Below are 24968 nucleotides of genomic sequence, written 5' to 3' on the forward strand. Positions count from 1 at the left end.
ACAAAAAATAACAAAATAAATTTCAAGCACCGTCACAAACTTTGGGAGGTGGCTCATCATGTGGTGTTCAAAGTCATTGCTAATTGACCTACAGAAGTGATAGAACATTTTGTCTTTAGCTTTCATAATGGAATGGAGCGGTTATGAAAACCATGTGGCTGCTTAACAGCCTGTAAGATAGGGAAGTCCATCTTTATTCTTGGTTCATTTCTGGCTCTGTTTCTTAATTTCAAAATATTCAATTATATCAAATCACTGTGCAGGTATATAACAATGTAAGTTCACTATACTGTAAAAAATAGCAAAAGTTCTTGACCTAAAGCATAATTTCTTGACTTTTTCTTGACTTTCTTGACCTATCTGTTGATTTCTTGACATTTTCTTGACTGGTACACACCCTGTTATAATATCAATTAATCTGTGATGCAAACTAAACACATATCTAAAGCCTACATCTTCAAAATAGTTCATATAAAGCAAGTTAGTGAAGATGGAATTGTTGGTACAAGAACAAGCATATTTTAGTCCTTCAGATGTGTCATTGGGACAATTAGATGATTTTCCCTGAGATTTCCCTGAGTTTTTACTTTCCTTCAAATTCCCTGAGAATTCTAGGTTTTTCCGGGTGTGGGAACCCTGTGAATTAAATAATTACATATACCAGAATTGGTTAAATATTAGCCTCAGGAACAGCCAAAAAAATTACCAAAGAGTACATTGACATTGGTAAATTTATTTCTTTGTTTACTCCCTAACAATTCCTATTTCGGTAATCCCTCCCCAATTTCCCTTACAAACACAAACATGTGGACGTGGAGTAGCACTTAAGTTATCTGAAATCAATTTCTATATTTTTCAGCAAAGTAAACACTTTGGTTCAAGGTTACAAGCAATGACTATAATTAATTAATATGCATACCTGATTACAAATTTCAAATGTGGTCCCTCGTAGGTCACAATTACACAACTCACAATGCGGGAATGCCCAGTAACCATCCGTACATCTGTCACATGATCTTCCAACTACATTTTGTCTGCACCTGTTAAAAGAATAAACATATCAAATTATCATGCAATATGATGATAATAGTAATACATATGCAGTGAAACCTGATTTTGCATATCTCTGCATTACACATTTAATTTGCATATTTCAAATCAATTTGAATATAATTATGGGTTTTCCAGGTGAATTTTCCAAAAATTCAAGGCTAAAAATTAGGGATGGGACAATTTAATCAGTATCGGCCAATAAGGCATATCTGTGTATCAGTTTATCAGTAAAATTACCGATTATTTTACCCATCCAATATATCTATAAATATCTTACAGTTCAGTGGAAAATTCTGTCATTTTGTTATAATTTTTATAGGTAATCTCCATGTCCTACTTTTTAAATAAGTAAATGTCTAAATATACAACTTCTTTTGCATTGCAGCCACCTGGAAAAACACATTTATTAAGGAGGTCAATGATCCACTCAGGATCTTCAAAGCTCATTTGGAATTTTATATTGGATCAGTAGAATATCAGTTATTAGTACCAATAAATTATATATCGGTATTGATTAAAATTTCATATTGGCCCTACTAAAAATAAAATTTCACTAAATAGTATTACATTTGATGTCTTCCACTTTAGATCCAACTTACTCTTCCATTTAGAAATTTGGATAAAAGTTTGCTGCTCCGTCATGTACTTAGAAATTTGATACTACAGTTTTCTTTCTCTATTTTGGCTTTTGTCCTTTCAAATTAGTGCAGTTACTCTAATAACAGGGCCTTTATTTTAGATACGGCATATCTTACACCACATAAAATTTCCACTAAGTGTTTAGCGAACTATTTAGCAAAATGAGGAATGTGATGTAGTTATGCTTCATCTAATAATAATTTTATAATAAAAATTAATTGGAAATAACATTTTACTCTACATATTTATAGATAGTTCCTTATACAGCTTGCAAATTAAGTAAAAACATTACTGACATTAAAAACTGCACAAGTAAATGTCAGAGGCAGTTAAAACATTACTTGTATTCATTTCTGTATTACAAGAGCAAAAGTGAAGTTCTTCATTATATTTACATTACACAATTAAGCTGGCAACATCACATTTCTTACTATGTCTATTAGATACTGTACAGTCATATAGTCAATGATATAATGACAAGGCCTACCTGTTACAACAAGTGCTAGAAGTGCTCTCCACTGACATCCAGACATTGCTGTGCCCATTCCCTAAAGTTTTGAGTATCACAAAATTCTTGAGGAGACCCAGTACACAATAATTTCACGACTATTACTACTATTCCTACTGTAAACACAATTACAATTACAGATGGCACAACCATGCCAGCACTGATGTCGTGACTGATCCAACCCTTCAGACAGACCAACAGGAGCAAGGTGAGTGACCTCATTTTGCCAGATAGTCTCAACACTGTCTACACTATACAGACTTGATTACACAAGGCCATTTCCACATCTTACTGTAATTAGATCCTCTCCATCACACACCCATTAATATTTTTACAGAGAGACGTACCAATTTTATGTAGGCCACCCTGTATTCACCGTGCTCAAATTAAAGTAAATTTAATACAGCTTACTTGCAATGTCCTGTCAAAAGGTCACACTGAAGGTCTCCTCTTTCAACACCCAGTGGATTACAACTACAGTCTTCACAACCAATTATAGGATCAAATCCATAAGTGTATGGTTCACACTCATCACACCTTTCTCCAGTCACCCGTGGAGGGCAAATGCAAGCACCTGGAACAGATATATACATATATAATCAGATGGTAGCACCATGTTCAAATTATTCAATTGGAAATACAAGAATTGACAAATGTAAAATTTTAGGTGATCTTTCATGTTAGGTTTAATACAATAATGGAATGGCCAGGGCTTTCACAGGAGGTACAAAGCTGTCATTCCATTTTGACACAGGCACAACTAGAAAAATAAAAAAGGGCCATATACCCAAGAAGTCCCTTTTCAGGGAGCCACTGCAGCTCCATAGTAAACAAAACTGAATACGTAGTAAATTTCGAAAATGCAACACTGCTACATACCTACAATTGTGCTTAGTTGAAAATTTGGCCAAGTTTATCATAAAACAATAATTAACATATATTAATCACTAGCAAAAAGTAGTGTTGCCAACTATCCTCAAGTAGGTTATTGGGTGTAACAACAGGCTATGTAACTTTCTTTGAGAAAGTATTATGTATATTTTTATAATTTTTGGAAAAAACTGCAAATAATATAAAAACAGTTAGATTTCTTGAAAAAAAATATTTTTTAAAAATTTCAACTGTGTTGTTTGACCTCTATTCAGTCCACAGCAAAGAAAATGGTTTGCGATTGCATGACATATTTATCTGTACAGGGTATCTACAAACCAACAATATTTATCTAGCATACTGCTAATTACTGCCACCAATTCTGCTCTTTTTCTATTTTTAACATTGTATAATACAATTGAATATTTTTTTGCAAGGAGCTATTAAACAATCATCATAGTAACTCACCCAATTGGAGAGAACTTACCAGTTTCGGTATCACAAATTGCTGTAGAAGGGCAGTTGCATGGCTTACAGTCTGGATACCCAAAATATCCAGTCTTACATAGCTCACACCTTCGTCCTATCACATTAGGCCTGCACTGGCACTGCCCACCAAACTGTTCACATTCGAAACTAAGTGAACCATCAATATCGCAATTACATGGAAGAGCTCCGCTGTTATAGTCAGCTGTTAATGAGAAGACACCCTCTCGGCAGAAACCTGGAAAAAATTAAGTATTTTCACATCATTTCTACAACAATAAGCTTTGGTTGGCAACAGAAAAGATAACCATTCCACCTGGACAATATACGAGGGGCATACTGAAAGTAATGAGCAACAGTTTTTCAAAAATCAGAATCCTTCAATACAAGCAAACGAAGTAAATCAGTGCAAAACAAAGACTTTACTGAACGTGTCGAAGTAGCGTGACATCATTAGCTTCGATCGTTGACAGTTGTTTCAAAATGGCTGACAGTGATGTTTCATTTCGACAATGTGCTGTGATTGAATTCCTTGTTAAAGAGGGAATTCCTGCTGTTGAAATTCAGAATAGACTTCAGCGTATGTATGGAGATGTATGCATGGGTGCTAGCCGTGGTAGAAGATGGGTAAAACATCGTAATCTGTATCACCAATTATGCAAGTTACGACTTCATAAAATCAAAAATGCTATTACAAGAAACTACAGATGCTTTTATTATATCAAATGTACAATTAAATAAATTTTAATCATAATTGTATAAGCACACAAATGTCAACCTCACTTCCATGTAGTACACCCCGGTAACTGTTTTTTTGCAGCCCAACGGTCAGCATAATCCTATGTGGGGTTGTGTTGTCCTGATATGTGCTGAGTGCCCCTTTACAGCCTCAAATTTTAACACAGGTAAGAATATTATTCCTCAGACACAGATTTATTTTACTTACGGTAAGGGGCTGGGCCCAGTATAATGTGGCAGGTGCAAAATAGTGCACCCACAATTTTCAATTCCATCCATACATCATGATTGTATAAAACCAAAATGAAATCTAATCCATCTTTTTGGTTGACATGTCGATCCACTCATCACATGATGATAATATAATGTTTAATCTCACAACAATTGACACAATGAATATTATAGGGATGGACTGATATGAAATTTTGGCTGATACTGATACAGTACCGATACAAAATTTACCGACATAGATAACAGATATTCTCTCGATCCAATATAGATTCCAAATGGTTCATTGACCTTGATCCATGTATGCTACCAGATGAACCAAGCAATGCAAAAGAAGCTGTATATTTAGACATTTGCTTTTTGAAAAAGTGCAAACAAAATGGCACAATATTGCACTAAATTATAAGATATTTATAAATACATTGGATCGGTAAAATTATCGGTAATTTTAGCGATAAAAAAATATGCCTATATCAGCTGATACCAATAGAGTACTGATTAATCTGTCCCATCCCTAGAATATTATCTTAGTTTCTTTCTATGTTGCTTATTTTATGTTGCTTTTCTATCTTTTGGGCAATAATGATGATTAGGATGAATGATGAAATGGATGAATAAAACACAATGATCCATCCATGCCTTAACCGGAGTTCAAACCTTTGATCTCTGCCTTTGAACCACATGATGCTGACCACTCAACCACAGTCTGACTGTGAGCATTGTCACTACCAGTATCTTACATGTGTCTATATTGTAGCTTGACGTTGGATACGGTATGGGATCGAGCCACGCCGGGACGTAGCTCAGTTAAATAAATTAAAAGGTTCAGTTCAGGTCTCACTGGACCACCTCTACCCTGAATGGTGTGGACGAAGGATGTTGGGAGCCTTGTCGATTGAACGCTACTCAACCCTTGTTCGATGATATTGGCCCTCGGCTTCTGGCATCGGGGACGGTTAGATGGAGACGGGCAACCTGGAGATGGCAGGAGAAGCTGGAGAGACCGCTGACCTAAATGATGTTGGCGACAAAGAGGCGGCTGGAGATTCGGTGGCTTTGTTGTTAGAGTGCTAGTTCTCCGAACTCGGGCTGGCTTCTTGGCTTCTGGCTCTCTGTTGTAGTCCAGATCACTGCAACTTACTGCCTGCTGGTCGCTGCCTCGTGATGTCACGATCTCTCGGAGTGGTCTCGTTAATCAACGTTGATCATGTTGTAGATGGTGTGGTCTAGATTTACCACTTCCAGGGGTTTTATACTTCAAGAATTCTTCGTGATGTGGTGAACTTTGCACCTCCAACTGTTCACCTGAGACATCCCTTGGTGATGTTGGAAAGTTACAGCGGAGGTGCACTCACCGCTGGCGAGGGCCGTTGCTTTGCTGACTGTGGAGAGCCAAGTGGAAAATTCTTGTTGCTCGGCTCTGCATCCGGTGGAAGTTGGGGTGAATGAGTGTTCAACCGGTGAGCTTCAGAGCAATATTTTAACAAAGTGGATATTTCGATTTTCATGCTCCCAATTCCTTCATCAATATGTACCTCAATTACTGATGAATGAAATCACCCACGCTTCGCCAATTTCCACAGTTTCATGTTAAAATTGAACCTAATCTGGGGATATATATAGGTATAATTTTTCATGTTCTTGAACAAGAATTTACCTGTCACTTGCTTTTCTTTAAATTATCCTTTTGCATTAGAAAATGGTTGAATTACCTTCAGCTTCTGTAGATATGAAGAAATGATTCTGGCCACAGTGTGTGATGAATGCATATGTTTGGTCAAGTGGTTCCTCATTCAGCACAGAAGTGGTGTACTGGTCAGCAGGAATAACCAGCACATAATCCAGCCACACACTCTTATGGTTTGGTTCCTATCAACAATAAGAAGAAAGGGAATTAGAAGAAATCATTTTCAAAGCATCAAAATGTTCTCAGACAAAAACATTGCCACTCAACAAGATCATGGGAAAAAAATTATAGAAGTATTGGGGAGCATTAGCCATTACCTACATACCTGTAATAGTTTTGTGGTGTCAGAAAATTATTTAGTATTACAAATACCTAAACAACAGTAAATACATTTTATCCACTGATTCTCCTGATCATTTTAGGACAAATTCAAAACACAGTGGAACCTTGATCATTAAGTTTTTCAAGGCCCTGAAGCTATAAAACTTAAAATGTTTAAAACCTGAGAATAATGCTAACATTCTGTGGAATTGGCACCTACCTAAAATACAATGTGTATTATGCAGGAATGTAAAATGGACTTTGTATTTTCTTGTATAAAGATTGATTTACCTTCAAAGTAAGAAAGAAGTTCTCTATGACTTGGAAGTTTGTGTTTCCATCTGCTTGTTGAACAACTGATCGGCATCCTGAAGTTGATGGGCAATGATTGACTGGAAGTTTTGCTTCATAAAATGCCCCATTCTGAATCATTGCCGCCATGTCAAAAGCTAGAAGGAAACAAACATGACTGGAAAATATATCTCGTAGGAGTAAAAGATATAAAAAAGAAAAATAAATGACAAAGAAATAAAGTGTATGCACCTTGTTTCTTGAAAGATGAAAGTTCCTTCAATACTCAGATCTTGAATGCAGAATTAGGTACAAGAAAACTATATACTCCCTCATCTTCCAACTCTATGTATATTTTACTTGTACTCTGATAGTATGTGCTGTAATTGATAATTATTGTATATAATCTTTAAATATGCAGCATCCAAAATTGAAACACTGCCAAATGATTTCCAGTGTTTCACAAACTTACGTAACTTGCATAAAATTTTACAAATATGTCAGTCTGTTTTTACAGTCCATCAATCATTCAATTGTGGATTCAATAAGTGTTTTGATAAAAGAACCAACAGTAACATCTGTTTATCTAGTGCAAAAACCACCAAACACTCTGAGCCATGGTGAGCAACCAAGGGTGAATTAAAATTTTCATGATAATTTCTTGATTTATAAAAACTTTAAGATGTAATAAAAAATTTATTTCCAACAGAGAGATAGATGGGGTGATCAAAATAATTTGTGGCATGTTGAATTTGTATTTGCAAGATCAGTAACTACAAAACTTTAGTTCTTCACATTTACCAGTTTTTGATATATTGAGAACTGGTATTGTCAATGTTAAGGTTTAGTTGCTCATGAGAATGATTCTTTTTATTACAGATTCTTGAAATACTGACTGGGATGCACATGAGGTGGTTCCACCACCTAACAAAGGGGTGTGCAAGACTCAAGTTTATTTCCTGCAAGATCACTGCCAGGACCTGCAGTGTAGAATAACGAACCATTCATAAGCCACTGAAACTACTGGCAGGTCACAATCGATACTTTCACAATCCCTGATCTCTCATATTTTGTATTTGTATTTTTGTTATTTTATGTCACATTTCTGACATTCTTGGCTCATCACGACAATGAGGAATAGTGATGGAGGACACTCACAAAGAGCACGCATGCCCAGGCTGGGACTCGAACTTGGGAATGTCACCGGTGAAACCAAAAGTCGACTGCTTAACATGCTCCACCATTTTGCCAGTCCCTGATGTAAGCCCCGCGACAGATTAAGTTTGCAGCAGGTTTTATGTATTAATCCACTCGAGAACGGCACTCAGCATCTCCCGAGCCAGTCTTGTCTCAACCGCCAAGCTGCTCATATCCCAGACTGTGAGAAAATTGGCAGTATTGCACCTCAACTACATCCTGTGTGCACGTTTGGGTCTATATATGCGAAAAGTTGCTGCAAACTTAAACTGTTGTGGGGCTTAGTATTTAACTATGTCATCTCCGTTGTCAATCATATTCAACATAACACACAGAATCCCTGACAGATTTGACCAGTACGAAGGATTAAAGTTAAACCAATATCTCTTGATGTGATACCTCAGTAAAGGCATCCACTCAGCTCACAAATAGTACAAGATTTGTTTATGTAACTAACCTGGATAATCAGGTTGGTAGTAATGAATTACAAATACATATAATCCTGGTTGAGACACTTTTCCGGTAACATCTACCACAGCATCTCTATGGTCCAAATATATCAGGCCAGTTGCATTATCATTTATATCATTAGGAAGCAAACCTGCCACCTGCTCTTCATTGCCGTGCTCAAATTCAACCTGAAAAGTAATGGAGAAATTACATTCTGCATAACTGATAGTGCACCAACTATGATAAATGTTACTATTATTGGATAAACAATATAAAATTTAAGAATAACTATTATTATTGTCTACTTATTACTTACTTTATTGCTCAGACGTATCCTTGTTTCTTTTAACTCAATACATCCACTGTTTCAAACAGTTTTAATCGGGGAGAATACAAGGATATCAATAAGCTACCACAGCATTGGTAAAAATTTCATAAAAGTACATACCTAACAAAAGTAACATACATGTGTAAGATGAATATGCATAAATCCACAACATGAATAAATTGTAACAAATTCCAGTGTCTACAGATATATTGACTTTCTAATGTTACAGGTACATTTTTTGATGAAATAATACATTAATATGCATTGGTAAGAAAATGTTAGAACACTCATGTAATAAACTATTTTTTGTTGTTGTTTATGAAAACAAAATTGTGCTACAAAGCTGAAATTGTGATTAATTAAGAACAAAAAATGAGATCTGTACCTAAGTGGTATACTGACCTAATATTAAAAGGTAAAAGTTTAATTCAAAACTTGTATATAACCTTATTATAATTTTTTGTGAACAGACGTAAATAATGTAATTTAGAATCAGTTGATAACCATTATCAGGAAAAAAAATTGTCCCATGTCGGTTTTTGTTAGTATTCAGTGGAACTTCATCCTTTAATGCTAGAAAGAAAAACAACTGAAGTTCTTCTTACCTTCTTAGAATCTGGAATTGTAGGAAAACTAGGTTGAACACATTTCCCATCTCTTCGAACGCAGGAGGACTTCAGCTGAATGTAATCGAGAGACCACTTATCATGCGGAATGGCAACCACGGATTCTATGGCAACATTTGATGTTTCATCTCCCTAGAAATACAAAAACAATCTACAGCTGTATATAAATGCATTTAAGGGTGTTGCTTTAACTTCAAGACCCATTTTTATTTTCTATGGAGTTGAGCTGATATTGATACCACTGCTGTTACTCTTACGAATTTACACTAACTAATTTAAAATTGTTCCAATTCAGAGAAGTACAGAATATTTATTAATTTTAATATATACATTTTCCATTGGAACTATATCATAGCAATCTGCCAGAGTATTGCTTTAAAATATTAATAATTGCACATAAGCTAATAGTTTAATCATAAAATCTATTGTTGTAAAATGCTGTAAAAATAATAAAAATTATGCATTTTCCATAATTTCCTAGATTCTACAAAAGTGTCATGCAATGTTTGTGGACTCTGCGAGACTCTTTGGACTGTGGCAAAGTATCAGCTGCTACTAATGTGCTAAATTGCTCAAAATATTATATCTTCATATAGTTTCATGCCTAATTTGAATATTAAAATTAGATGAAAAAATTGTCATGTTAGCCTTTCTAATACAAAGGAAATAGCCAAGTAAACAAAAAAAATTACCTTTAAAATTAAACTAATGAAATTTGTGTCAAATTTGAAAACCGCAACTCTTCCATGCTTATCTGTTACAGCTTGACGACATAAAGTTGTGTAGGGGCAACTGTATAATGTAACTTTTCCCCTATCTCGACCTGAAAAAAAAAGAATGTTAAGTCATGGCAGCAAATATACAGGGTGTCTCAAAAGTAATAGCGCAAACTGACACAGGTGAAAGTACATGATAATAGAAGCAAAAAAGTCTCAGTAAACATGGGTCTGCAAACAAGCCATTTTCGAGATAATCGCGAATGTGTGATTACAAGCTGCCACTGACTTCATTGTTTGTAAACGTCGTCCTAGTTGGTAAAATGCTAATAATACAGTATGAAAAATCAGATCTCATTGCTTTTATTGAACATTCTACTTACTTTAACAAGGAATACAGCACTACTTTAGTAATGTTATACATTACAATTACTGTACACTCGTACCTGTTAAAGGTGGTGTTCAAAGTGTCATCCTTCCATCTGGATCCAACACTGTATGCGATTCCGCATTGAGTTTCGAATTCTTTCTAACACCCCCAGATCATTTCGGAATTGGTCACAAGCATGGGCTTATTTAAGGGGGGGGGGGGGTTCAATAGGTCCAACCCCCCCACTTTAGGTCCAGTAAAATTACCAGATTACCTGTTCTGTACCAGCTTGTTCATAATAATTTCTTCGCACTTATTTTATTCTCCTAAATTAGAGACGTATAGGATGGGATACGGATGGGAAGGAAATTGTGTAATTCCACACACCAGATGGGACTGCAGACCAAATGTCTGCAATTTCCTGATAGTTTCGGAATTTCTGTGATAAGAAACTACATTGGGACTGTCAAATCAGTTACATTTTTTCCTCTCGAGTCGTCTTAAAGGAATTTTGTTTTTAAATAGGCAGTGCAAGAAAATCAGGGAAACACCGTAACATTCTCAAGTTATTGACACAAGATGGACAGAAAAGTATCAACACTAAGTAGCGTGACTTGTGGAATTGTATTCACAAATTTGTAGTCGAGACATTACAATTTACTAGCAGAAGAGAAATATTTCAGCAAGCTCTTCAGTTTTTTCACTGTGTAACCTGTGGGAACTTTGAAATATCCCCACTTGTTCTAACCAAATTGTTATTATGCAGTGCAAGATTATGTTGAGCACCTCAGAAGGTGAACTGTTCAAGTACTGTGAACATGTCTGTTTTCTAATCGAGATATTTAAAAAAAAACTAAGAGAGGGTTCTGAGAACTTTAATGAAAATTTATTCCAAAGCAGAGAAACTACTTAGAGACTATGATGAAGAAATAGAGAGACCTAGAACACCCAGCCATCAAATCTGAAGGAATAATGCACCAGCTGAGAGCACAATTGATTATTACAAGGTAAACCTTCGTTGTCCATTTTTGGAACATTTTGTAGTAGAATTGAACTCATGTTTCTCATTCAACACATTGCAAAATTGCAACAACTTATTAAAATACGAAATGGCTATCCCTCATTCATTGGAACAGTGTGTCAAAATGTTGGATGACCTGGTTGATAGATTGGATTTTGATAGCCTGTTCATTATTAGGACTGCTATACGTCCCGGATTTTCCGGGACAATCCCAGAATGATATAATTTGTTCTGGTGTCCCGAATAGTTTCTTCGGGATACACAAATGTCCTGGAATCGGGTGGGAAAGATGAAATGATTAATTAAGACTATACTTTCCTCAAATTTATTTATATTTAAATGCGTAATATTACAATATACCGCTCCCTCAATGATACAAGAGTTATCGAGTTACAAGAAGATGCTGCAAAGATACAAAGGCTGACTCAGAGAAGGTGAGACTAATTCCTGTATAGGAAAATAGCGACCTCCATTGGCTAGCAAATGTACTAGGGTGAAAATTTGGATCATTAGCTGCCAATTGAGACCCAAATGAGCGCAATAGGTCAAAACGTCGTGACTGCGTAGCAGTTAAAAGACAAGCATGAACATGGACCCATCCAAGAATCATTAAAATGAAACAAAAAAATTACAAACCAAAAATTTTTTATTCAGAATCAGCCATATATTTTTCAAAATAGGCACCATTGACAGCTAAGCAAGCATCCATACGCTTCTGGCACTTTGTGAATGTCTTTGAAAATTCGTAGTCAGGTAGCGAACTGAAGAAAACTTGCGCTGCGGTGATCACTTCTTTGTTCGTCAGGAAATGACGACCACGTAAAGCGGCCTTTAAAAGTGGAAATAGCCAAAAGGCGCAGGGTGCAAGGTCCGGGCTGTATGCTGGAAAATTTATATTTCTCTCTTCGTCACGTAATCCTGAAAAGCTCGCGCGGTATGCGGGCGTGCGTTATCGTGGTGCAATATGAAGGAGTTCTTCAAATGCGGCCTCTTTTTTGCTCAATGACTTCTTGGTAATACTGTGGCTCTGCTCAGTCTGTCTTGATTGCATATGTTTCCGCAGCACTTTTCCCTAAACGACAACAAAATTTTATGGCATGTCACTGTTCATCTTGAATACTCATCGTGAAAAGTAATGTTATACACGAAAACCTGGAGGGGTAAACGAAACACATTCCACGTAAATCAACACAACTGCTCACTAACGTGGTTTCGCAACATGTGACAACTTGCTACGGAAACAGAATGAGTCATCCTACACGACGCGACTAGTGCCGAAACCATAGGCAGTGTTGCCAAGCCAGGAAGAAATCTGTCTCACCTTCTCTGCGACAGCCTTTGTATTTGACCACGATAGCGCCGCCGTCTGCTAGCACTACTGAAATTCAGTTGCAAATCTCTTCCTTGCATAGTAAGCTGTTAACTGTAAACAGTCAGTGCTTGGGTGTCCGCATTGTTCAGTCCGCAGTTCTCAAATAAAGTTTCGACATTGTGAGATAGCAGGTTAGTTCATTATGGCACCCAAAACGAATTGCAAGATTAAAAATTTTGAAAGAATATGATAATGGAAATGTACAGTTGGATCCATGAGTATTACCATGTAAACTGTCCATGACGATTTTCATATTTTTTTCTTCCATCCTACGTGTTTTTAAGTAATGGATGTTTATGCATGCTGGTGCAGAAGTTGTCAACAACTTGTTTTGAGTTTTCTCTTAATTCCTGAAGCTCATATTGGGTCAAATAAAGTGGACGAACATAGTGATGGACAATTTGCACGATAATACTCATGGATCCTACTGTACATAAAAAGGTAAAAAAAAAAGGTAAAGTGTTCCCCTGTGCATAGCACCATGCCATGAAGGCGTATAGGGGGTGTGGGGGTAACAGTCCACACTTTCTTGATCCGGTCGTGAGTGGGGGTGATGTGATCAGCATCACGCCCCTGACCACCTTTACCCCCCAAGGTTTCCCCCAGGTACCCATGTTATTCGACGCTGGGTAGGCGCCAGAGCTGCTTCCACCGTTAGAAAAGTTCCCGGATTTGAACCGGCCAGGGATCGAACCCGGGACCTTGACCATGGTAGTCAGACGCGTTATCGACTGAGCCACCGCGGCCTACTGTACATACACACAACTTTGTCGGGTCCAGCACCCCCCCCCCCCCACACACACACACTCCCCAACAAGCATCTGATCAGAAGTGTCCAGGATTTTCAATTATGAAATATAGCAACCCGAATCATACCAAAAGTTGAACCCCCCTCTTACGTGAACTATATATACGCCCATGGTCACAAGCATGTACAATTCTCTGTTCCAGTTCTTCAACCGTGTCAACGGGAGTGTTTTACACTACACTTTTGAGGTGACCCCAGACACAAAAATCCAAAGGATTTAGATCCGGTGACCTTGATGGTACAAGCCCACCTCGACCTATTCATCTTTGATGATATCTGCGTGTTAGATGTAGTCTCACAACAGCAGCAAAATTTGCCGGTGCTCCATCATGCATGTACCACATACTCTGATGTGGATCAAGGGGAACATCCTCAAGCAATCCTTGAAGATCATGCCGCAAAAACCAAAGGTACCTTGGTCCATTGAGTCTTCTTGGAAGAATGTGTGGTCCAATGAGACGATCACCTAGTATCCTTAACCACACATTCAATGAGAAACGTTATGAAAATTAAAAATACCATCGTGTGTGAACCCCACTTCGTCTGTAAATAAAATGTTACTTGCAAAACAAGGGTTGAGTACAACTTCTTGTTGCATCCACTGACAAAACGTCACTCTAGGAACACAATCCGTATCACTGAGACACTGAACTCGTTGGAGGTGGAATTGGCAGAGTGAATTGTGATGTAAAATTCTCCACACACTACTGCAGCTAACTGGCACTTGTGCAGCAATTCTCCTCATCGAGGTTCCTGGAGTGTTCTACTGCTTACAACACCATATTCTCAACTTCAGGCGTAATGCGTGCAGGTCTACCTGCTCTCCTACCATGTTCGAAGCTCCCATGTTCTTTGAGGCGTTGATATACCCTAGTAAATGTGTGACTCTTGGGGTCTCTTCGAGCAGGGTGCAGTCTCCCGAGAATTAGCCAACCATACACAAAATGCATATCCGCATACGTTGCTGTAAAGTTCCATTTTCACTACGCAGTCCAGCACAACTGACGTGACTCCCACAGTACGATTAGACTGTGTACTGATTGCATCCATACAACGTCACCTCTCGGAAATGTTCTGCTTGATTGCAACGCCACCTCTTGGAAATGTTCTGTTTCATTACAGCACCACCTCTCGGATATGTTCTATTTTGTAAACAAAGAGCAAACCTCGGACCATGCAAGGAATAAAGCACTCGGTGTTTACAAAATGCAATCAATCACGGCTTGTAACCACACATTCACACACATTATTACCATTTTTCCAACTAGGATGACGTTTACAAACAATGAAGTCAGTGGCAGCTTGTAATCACACATTCACGATTATCTTAAAAACTGCTCGTTTGCAGACCCATGTTTACCTAGACTTTTTTGCTTCTATATCGTGTACTTTCACCTGAGTCAGTTTGCGCAATTGCTTATGAAACACCCTTTTTTATATAAAAAAAAAATATTCCAAAATATACAGATGCTAAAATGGTAATATTTAATAATAGTAAATAAGTTAAAGGGTGCATATTACATTTCCAATGTAATGAGTTAACATGCACCTATCCCTTTTATTTGGTTAACACACCTTAACAGTTCCTATACAAAGGTAAGGTAAATGGGAAGACAAAAATACTTATATTCAAGAAGGTGTACAGGAATGAACAGAAAAATTAAAGAGAAATAGCACTAACATGTCAATTATCAAGGTTGTATGAGAAAATCTAAATAAATAGAATAAAATATAAGAGATAAACACTATGGCTTTAGAAGAAACAGGTTCACAGTGAACTTCATTCTCATAATCAAATAATTGCATAAAAGGCATTACAACTATAGCAGTGAATTAAATATGGCATTCATAGATACAGAAAAAGCATATCATGGCATGGATATGAAAAATATTTATACACCACCAAGAGGAAAAACAAGAGTGGAGAAGAGTCAGTGGGTAGTCAAAAAGCATAGATAAAAACCAGTCAGAAATGTGTGATGACACTAATGTGAGATAAGAATAGTTCAGCATCAATAAAAGACTAAAGTAGGGAAGTGCACTATTACTAGAGGCATGTATATTTCATTTTTGACAAAAACATAAAATGTGAAATAACACATTGTAATGTTAATTTTTCAAGTTTCCTACCTTGCTTGGTTACGAAATGATGCGAAATGAACTGCAAAATGCAAAGTACACTCTTAAACACGAAATTTAGAAAATAGATCAGATTTTTCACTGCTATAACACCAAAATTTTATTTTATTTACAGCTTTTCAACCCGAAATTGACTGCTTTTGTACCGAAATTTTGCTTTTTTATTTACCAAAAATGCGTGCCTCTATTACCATAGATCATAAAGTTATAATTCATTTACCTCAGTATTGTCAAGGTCTTAAGTTGGCAGTTTATTTTTCTAAAATAAAATATACAGTCATCTGGCTGCATACATTAAGAAGCTGAATGATGAATTCAGGTGCTTCACGGAACATTTGTGATTTTACATAGAACTGGTGCAATTTTGAAATTGGTGTCTGTAAATTTCATACGGTATCGGCAAAAGTATTGACATTGATCCATCCCTAGTAAAAAGCAAATATATTCTCCAATTAGTTTAATAAGATAAGATTGAGGAAAACATACCTTTTTGTGTGCTGGTTTCCACTTGCAAGACTGTAGATCGCCTTGTGTCTCTTCCAGTGAAATAATTTACCAACAATATGTGTCTGCCAGGCTTTGAAACACGCAGGTCTAAATGAATTTCCTTTTGGTTTTCATTAATAAGAGGCATCTCGTCCTGCTGTAGTTCTTCCAGATGCTACGAATGAAAAGAGAAAACCTGTTAGTACTGGACGCAAGAGGTATAAAACTAGTATTAAGGGTATCCAGAAAGTAAGTTCATCTGGGTTATCAAGAAAAAAACAAGAATATATTTACGAACCATTTACTGTTATCTATGTAACCATTTGATGTGCATATTGTACACTACATTTTGATAAAGTTATCACCATTGTTGAGGCAACTGCCAAAGCAGGGCACACCAGTTTTGCATCCCTTCATCATAGAATGTTGCCACTGGTGATGCAAACCTCATGGTAACGGTTTCTTTGAACTCGAGGAGGCTTAACTGATGGCATAGTGGTAACGTTGTTACCTTGTAATCAAGGGGACCTGGGTTCAATACCCGGTGGAGGCACATAGTGGTTCAGATCCCACTTTAAACTGTAGGTCCAGTCCCAATTAACCTATCTGTGTATAAAGTGGACTTCAAAACAAGAACAATTATTTGAGCTTATTGTTGGAACTGCCAGCCAGCAAATACATTTCAGATGCAGAAACACACGAAAATGCAGGGAAAGTTACATAATGGTAAACTGTCTCCTCTCTGAACTTCTGCTCAACTGCATGCAGCACAGATGGTTGGTCCCTCCTTGGATCATCATGCACATTTCTGCATCTTTCATTGAAGAGTCACACCAATCTCCATACTCATGGCATGTGCTCCATACACCTTACGAAAGTTGATGATAAATTTCAGCAAGTTTCATGTTCCTCCCACTTCAAGAAAAGGCAGGTTTCTTGATTTCTGTTACACATTATAAACACACACCACGATGCATAAATGCTGTTCAAATGTCTAAAAATGGCATCCGCGTCTTGCCAAAGAATAAACAAACTTGGCATGCACACACACCATCCTGACCACAGTGCTGCAGCAGCAATATTTGCAAACCGAATTTACTTTCTGAATAATGCTCTTTGTTATCTGAATGTTAGTAACAACATTTCTTCCTTAACATACTTCTCTCTCATCCTCAATCAACTTGTTTGTTTTTGGCTAATGGCGAGGATCAAATATATGACAGAACTGTTATTTGGTAGTGTTCTAGTGGGCTCATCCACTATTCTACTGCAATCCTCAGAGTTCAGTACTGTTGTGTGTTGAACATTACCCGAGATGGTTGGGATCAGGCACATGTAGGCGGGAACTTCTTCAGTGTTTCTTTGCTTCCAATTTGGTTCTTTGTGTAATTCCACTCGATTCTATGGGATTCATTCCATGCACATTCTGCTACTTTTTGTTTATAATTTTTATGTGTGTGTTTCTTGCACACATCTATTCTCTTCTCCAGAGAACATCATATTAGTAGAGGCATGGATATTTCATTTTTGATGAAAACACATTCTAATGTTAATTTTTCATCTTTCTGAAAGGTGAGAGGTGCATTTTCCTATCCTGTTTTGTCACGAAATGATGCGAAATGAACTGCAAAATGTGAAATCGACTTTTAAACACAAAATTTACCATTTATATACAGACACAACACTTTCTGAAGTCTGAAGTATCCTGTGAGTTATGCAATTCGTGGAAAATTGATTAATTCTGCTGTAAATATTTGAGAAGCAAAAATGGACACCTTTATATAGGAATAAACTTAATATTCTGGTAATGATTTAATGTGCTATTAGAAGGGATATGTTTATTTTGTGTAACAGTGCAGTTTTTAAATCAAATTTGGGATTATATTCACATTTTCTAAAACCAAATTGTAATTTTACATGGCACTTTTTCACTGCTATAACAACGAAATTTCATTTTATTTACCGCTTTTGAACCCGAAATTTACTCTGTTTTTGTACTGAAATTTTGCTTTTTTATTTACCAAAAATATGTGCCTCTACCTATTAGATTCTATGACATTCACATGGTATATTGAATATGAAATGTTTACTAGCTTCCAAGGGGTTTATGCCTTAAATGTTTGATAGCATACAAGGAAATAAACTTTGAATACAGTTGATGCTCAGTGCATCAGAAAGTCTGAATTATGGGTCAGGCTAACGTCACAGATCCATCAACCTCCATCACAAGCAAAAAAAAATAAACACACTGTTTGTCTGAAAATGAGAGAAGTGCTGTCTCAAAAAACAGTGGTAGAATATGTAAAGAGTAAACAAAGAGTACAATGATTGATTGATTGATTTGCTTTATTTTACTTCGCTTATGTGCCACCTTTGGCTAATTTGCGAAGATGGGGATGAGTGATGATATGATGAAATTGATGAATGGACACTCACAAACATCCATGCCCAGGCCAGGATTCAAACCTGGGACCCCTGGCATCGTAGCACGATGTAACTATACAATGAATAATAGATTGTACACTAGATATACAAGTGCTGTAATTATGTATGTCTATAGCAAAAGTAGAATCTTCTAGTAACAGTTTATTGTGTATAATTTTCTAGTAATAATTTGAGAAATGTGGCCGAATAAAAAAAATATATCATTTACCAAATACCTGTTGATGGTGATTTAAACTACGATATATTGTCACAGAAACATAACTACGAGATAGCAATAAAATGTGATAGAAGCTGATTGTCACATTACAGTGAAACCTCGATTTTATGTTTTCCAGGGTACAAAAACAACAAAAAAAACTTAAATTTGCAGAAAAATATAAAATCTGGGGAAATAATTCAGGAAAACATAAAATCCGAGAACGTAACATCAGGGTTCCATTGTACATGCATACTTGTATCAGAAACGGGTATAAAAATGTGAAAAAAAGAACAAACATACTGTATCCTTACCTCTTCATCTGTGAAATATTCTTTCAATCTTTCCCTTGTTTCATCTTCAGATATGTACCCACCCTCACCTCGAACCATATCAAATTGAGTGATATTTGGGTACTTAAAGTGTCTGCACAGACCCCTGTCCCCTATTTCACACGGCGTATCAACATTCTTCACCAAGATTGTAGCTTCATAGAAAGCAGCAGGAAGAAGGACGAAGTAATCCTGTACAGAGAAACACAAAAATAAGCTAAACATTAACAGACCTCTGATATAAGACATTTAAAAATATGCACATTCACGATATCTTCCAAGTCCATTATTTACATAGGATGCCGCATATATCATGAAATTATTTGGAACTTGTATTGTGAGCAAACTAACAATTAAATGAGGTTTATTCTATAGCTAAGTCTCCTTGAACTGATGTCAATGACAATATCTTTGCTGTTTACTGGTTCCCACTGATACCAATACACAAACATTGTAGCCATAGGTGACAGAATTAAAAATGATTCAGGCGCCAGACTCCTTTTCTTCTGAGCCAGCATTTTTTGCAAGCTGGGGGAGCAAAGCCTTGAATTGAACTAAGATAAAGCTGTACTTCTTTGTAGCTAATCATTGGTGATTTATTCATTCTTGGTTTTGGACTTTTAACCACTGTGTTATTCTTAAAAAATTTATCAACGTTTCGGAGGCTTCAGGGTAGGATATTCCTCCAGGGCAACCATTTATAGACACCATATGATTTAACAGACTACACGCTACCCTGAAGACGGAAGCAGATTCAGCCTCCGAAATGTTCGTAATTTTTTAAAAAATAACACAGTGGTTAAAAGTCCAAAACCAAGAATGCATAAAGCTGTACATTTTGAAATGTGACCTTAAAACATCTAATTTATGAATTAATACAAGATTGGATTAAAAGTAATTAATTCCTGTGCTGGAGTGGATTTCGTCAAAAAGGCTCTACCGGTTACAGCATATCGCTGCAGATTTTAAAATTCGGATCCCTACAGTGCAAAAATTTATAATGCCATGTTTATTATTCTGATTTAATGATAAACGTATTACAGAAAGCACACAAAGACTAAAAAACATATTCTGTATTCGTAATTTTAAAAAGGGTAATGGAAATTTGCATCGTTGAACTCGAATTATTAATTCTTGGTAAGAACTGGATTTGAAAATTCATGCGCCAGGCGAAAATTTACGCAGTGTCATCCATGGTTTTGGAATAGCTACTCTGCCATGAATGCTCCCAGTATGCAGTTCCCATTGATTAGTTTAGGTCGACATAGGGTCCTGGAAATGGGGAATTCATCTCGGAAGTTGGGACACCATTGTCTTGTCATATTGTGGCCACTATCCGCTTCAACACCCCCTTATCCATGTTGGTGAGTTTCAACTTTCACCCACTGATCTGTTTCGAAGATGACATCTTATGATGTGTATAATTTTCACAAAAATGTATTGATCGATTTGCTTTATTTTACTTCGCTTTTTGTGCCATTTTGGCTAATTTGCAAACATGGGGATGAGTGATGAATTGATGAATGGACGCTCACAAACATTTGTGCCCAGGCCAGGATTCAAACCCAGGACCCCTGGCATCGTAGTGCTATGTGCTAACCACTCCGTCACAGGGGCCGGCTCACAAAAATGGAGTACAACAACATAAAATAAGAGCAACCCATATTCTCAGATTGGAATGTAAATAAAAAAAAAATATACTTACCAAGAACAAGCTCTCTTTATTCTTTATCCTGATTGACCACCTGCCTGGATTCATGACAAAAGGCGAAGGAATGTTGCCTGTAGCTCCTGCCACGGTCACAAACTTTGGAGTCTTTGTTGGCTTGAACTGGACTTGGAAGGTTTGCTCAATGTCATTTGGATTGTCTGGAATGATGGTTATTTCTCCCAATATGGTTTCCGGGTTGGGGTTTACATACCGTAGAACCATACGATATAGAGATGGTTTGTCCAAATAAATGTCTTGGATAATTTCATTCTGTTGAAGAGACAGAAATAGAATTTGCTTAGAGTGATTAGAATGTTCTGTATAAGTTTATTAGTGTATATCTGCAAGGCTAAAGAATATGGTTATTTTCAATCATATGTTAAATTTGAAATATTGCATAAGTATTATTATCAATATACAAGTAATGACTCAGTATTGACAAGTAGTGGAGTGAGGAGAGAAAATACCTGTCCATGAAAGTCATTACATAAAACAACCTTAATAGGTCTACATACCCATGAAACTATTGCAAATATCTACACAATAGTGAAAGCAAACCACATGAACTTTCACGTGAATCCTCTACAATGAAATCTAAAATGATGAAATTTTTGCAGAATTTGAAATATCATAGCAGTTTTTCAAAAGGAGAAGAAATTTTGAAAATTGCTTTGATGGTGTCGGCTGAGGATCCAGCTGAACCTTAAGCCATGAAAGTCGCTGCAAAAATCAAGGCTCTATGTACGTTTTTCACTACTGCCATATTTCATATTTCACTAATTCCTTGAAAACTGGCCACAGGTCAGCAGTTCAGTTAGAGGCCCTGATGGAATTTGAGAATTTCACTTGGACCTAAAAAATAGCATAGGAATGAAGAAAACGATCAAATAATATGAAAAATATTGTTACATATTTGAATAACTTACAATGATTTATTCTACACTGATTTACATATATATTTTGCATGTTTTGGCTTCAAAAAAAATCCAGACTAGGTCTTTGGCATTCCATGATTGATTGATTTAAAATTTTTGTGTGTGTCGGCATGTATGATGGCTATTTTGCACCCTTCAGTATATTCAGCCCTTTCTCTAAAATTCTTACTTTCCATGTAAAAGGCTCTACCATAGAGTAAGGAAACCTCTGGTTGTCGAACATTTTTTGTAACTTATATCTCTATTGCTGGTATGTACAAAATTTATATTTTTAGAAAAGTCTTACCTGAAGCTGTGAAAATACCGCATACCCTTTCCATGAGTAACCTTCAAAAATAAATTCATCAAAGCCAAAGCGCACTGGAGTATTAGCAGGTGTTCTGCCATCTTCAGCCTCATATCGGTACTGATAGAGAGTGGGGAAGTAGTATGTTTTCAGAGGCTCCTTGCACGTTCGCCCATTGATCGTGGGGTGGCATGGACACTGTCCTGTTTGTTTGTTGCAGACATTGTTCACTGATCCACCAATGTCACAGCCACAGTCTACAAATAAAAGTTTCATATTGTTTTTAAAATGTTTGGAGACTATCTACAATCTGAATTTTAATATCCTAACTAGGGCTGAATGCATACTGATGCTTATGTCTATCAGCAGATAGCAGTGCGATATATTTCTGAGTGCAAGTGTCTTACGCAGTCTGCAAAAATACTGACACTTTTGCAGATTATAATTATCCTTGAAATTATGCAAAATCCAAAATTTGAATTTATTTTGCTTGGTATTGTGTGAGAAATGGATTTTGTGATTGAATTACAACTATTTTAATAATGAAATGCAATTCGTTGAATATTTTAATGTAAACTGTAGTAAATTGATGTGGTATAATTGCAATGTTAATACAGGGTGCGGCAGCGTTCATAGCTTATTTTGGCTTGTGTAGTACAATGACGTAATGTATGAATGCGTGCCATCTCGTGCAGCATTCGTGTACTAATGAGGTGCCATTTCGATTGTTAAGAGTGAGATGGATCGGTGGAGTGTACAGCATCGTGCCTTTGTTGTGGAAAGTTATTTCATGAATAATTACTCTATAATTGCTACCCAGAGTCTATTTAGGCAACATTTCAACGTGGGACGTCATGGGAAAGTTCCAGATAGACGGACCATTCTGAGGTGGGTTAGTGTATTTCGATTAACGGCCGCTGCGTGTAATCGTAAACCAGGAAGAAGTGAAAGAACTGTGCGGACACCAGAAGCCGTGGAAAATGTTCGTGCTGCAATATTGCGTAGCCCAAAAAAATCTGCTCGCCAACATTCGCAAAATTTGCAAATGTCAGATCGCTCATTCAGGAGAATATTGCATGAAGATCTCCATTTTCACCCATATAAGCTGCAGATTGTGCAGGAAATTAAGCCTCGCGATTGGGTTTCACGAGAAACATTCTGCTTAACGATGCGTGATCTCCTTCGCCAAAATCCCGAAATGTTGGACACCATCATGATGTCAGATGAAGCTCATTTCGAGTTATGTGGTTCAGTGAATAAACAGAATTTGCGTTATTGGAGTGATGTAAACCCGCATGAACTGCACATCAAGCCATTGCATAGTTCTCGTGTCACAGTGTGGTGTGGAATTGCTTCGTTTGGGATTATTGGCCCTTATTTTTTCGAGAATGACATCGGTCGGGCTGTAACTGTCACGAGTGAACGCTACCTAATTATGCTGCAAGACTTCGTTCTTCCTCAACTAGGGATGTTGAATGTGGATATGGAACAATTATGGTTTCAACAAGACGGTGCAACCTCGCATACAGCCAGAATTTGCATGGCTTTTTTGCGACAGACATTCCCAGGAAGAGTAATTTCCCGTTTCGGTGACATCTCCTGGCCGCCATGGTCACCCGATCTGTCATGTGCCGACTTTTTCCTTTGGGGGTACCTGAAGCAAGAAGTTTTCCGAACACGTTGTGCCACCATTCCTGAGTTGAAGGACCGCATAAGAACTGCTGTCGGCAATATCCCAGGGAATATGTTACGACGAGTTATGGAAAGCTTCCAACGTCGCCTGGATGAATGTATTGTGCAGAGGGGGCATCATTTGAGAGGGGTTATATTCAAACATTAATCCACCCAATTGGACAATGACTTACGCTTTATCAAATGGCATACCTTTAACTATTAATTGACATAATAACTAATAAATAAAATGCATTTACTTCCTCATGGTGTGCTATTAATATAGACTCGAACGCTGCCGCACCCTGTATTATTCAATACTCTCGGCAACTTCCAGTGTTACAAAGCAGAAGCATTGGTATCAGTGAAAATCGGAGAGAGTATCAGCACTGGTTAAGATATTGGTTCAAAATGGTATCGCCTTAATATCAGTAATAAGTATATTTCAATTCTAATGTATTTCCTATGGAGAATACAAATTTTTGTTCTTCAACTTAAGTTTTCACTAATCAGAGCAATGTTTTGGTACTTTTCTAACAGACAGTTCTTCTTCTGTTCTTCTTCCTTCCATCAGTGTGACATAATCCTAGAACAAATAAAAAATATTATTGCTTGACACCAGGCCATGTAGATCTGCCTCTCATTCAGTTCCTTATGCTAGGTAAAGAAAACTATGCCTTTCATTCTTAAAATCCTGATTGGTATTCTCAAGATACTTTTGAAGCATCACTAGTTTATCTTTTGTGTTTATACTTGAATTAATATTAATATTTAAAATGCTCAAGCATTTTCAACGCTTGTTAAAAGTGGAGTTAGTGCACATTAAAACTTACCACTACATCCAAACAGGTTCTCATCTTGAAGGTCATAGGTTCCATCAATGCACTCATCGCATTTACGGGAACCCACAGTAAGTTTGCAAACACACTGACCAGTCTTCGAATCACATATTCCAATTCCACCCATAACACCAGGAATATGACAATCACAATCTGCAAATTACAACAAACTTTATTATTTGCATAATTCTAAGAGGCATCATGCACAGAAAAAGATTT

The 24968-nt window shown here is 36.9% G+C and overlaps 1 protein-coding gene across 2 annotated transcripts in view; it reads right to left on the reverse strand.

Annotated features, from left to right (window-relative positions):
- The window catches only part of LanA (laminin subunit alpha), a 137518-nt gene that overhangs the window by 60889 nt on the left and 51661 nt on the right, over positions 1-24968 (reverse strand). For both annotated transcript variants that reach the window (XM_083122227.1, XM_083122228.1), the window contains 13 exons: positions 24744-24902; positions 22240-22496; positions 21013-21288; positions 19290-19499; positions 16335-16509; positions 10115-10245; positions 9402-9554; positions 8476-8656; positions 6822-6979; positions 6235-6391; positions 3558-3794; positions 2612-2774; positions 920-1040 (listed from right to left, as the gene is read on the reverse strand). In XM_083122227.1, the coding sequence (XP_082978353.1) occupies positions 920-1040; positions 2612-2774; positions 3558-3794; positions 6235-6391; positions 6822-6979; positions 8476-8656; positions 9402-9554; positions 10115-10245; positions 16335-16509; positions 19290-19499; positions 21013-21288; positions 22240-22496; positions 24744-24902 (2378 nt within the window). The remainder of the gene's footprint in view (positions 1-919; positions 1041-2611; positions 2775-3557; positions 3795-6234; positions 6392-6821; positions 6980-8475; positions 8657-9401; positions 9555-10114; positions 10246-16334; positions 16510-19289; positions 19500-21012; positions 21289-22239; positions 22497-24743; positions 24903-24968) is intronic.

Source organism: Lepisma saccharinum, chromosome 5 (assembly GCF_977018435.1).
Source record: "Lepisma saccharinum chromosome 5, izLepSacc3.1, whole genome shotgun sequence".
NCBI lineage: Eukaryota > Metazoa > Arthropoda > Insecta > Zygentoma > Lepismatidae > Lepisma > Lepisma saccharinum.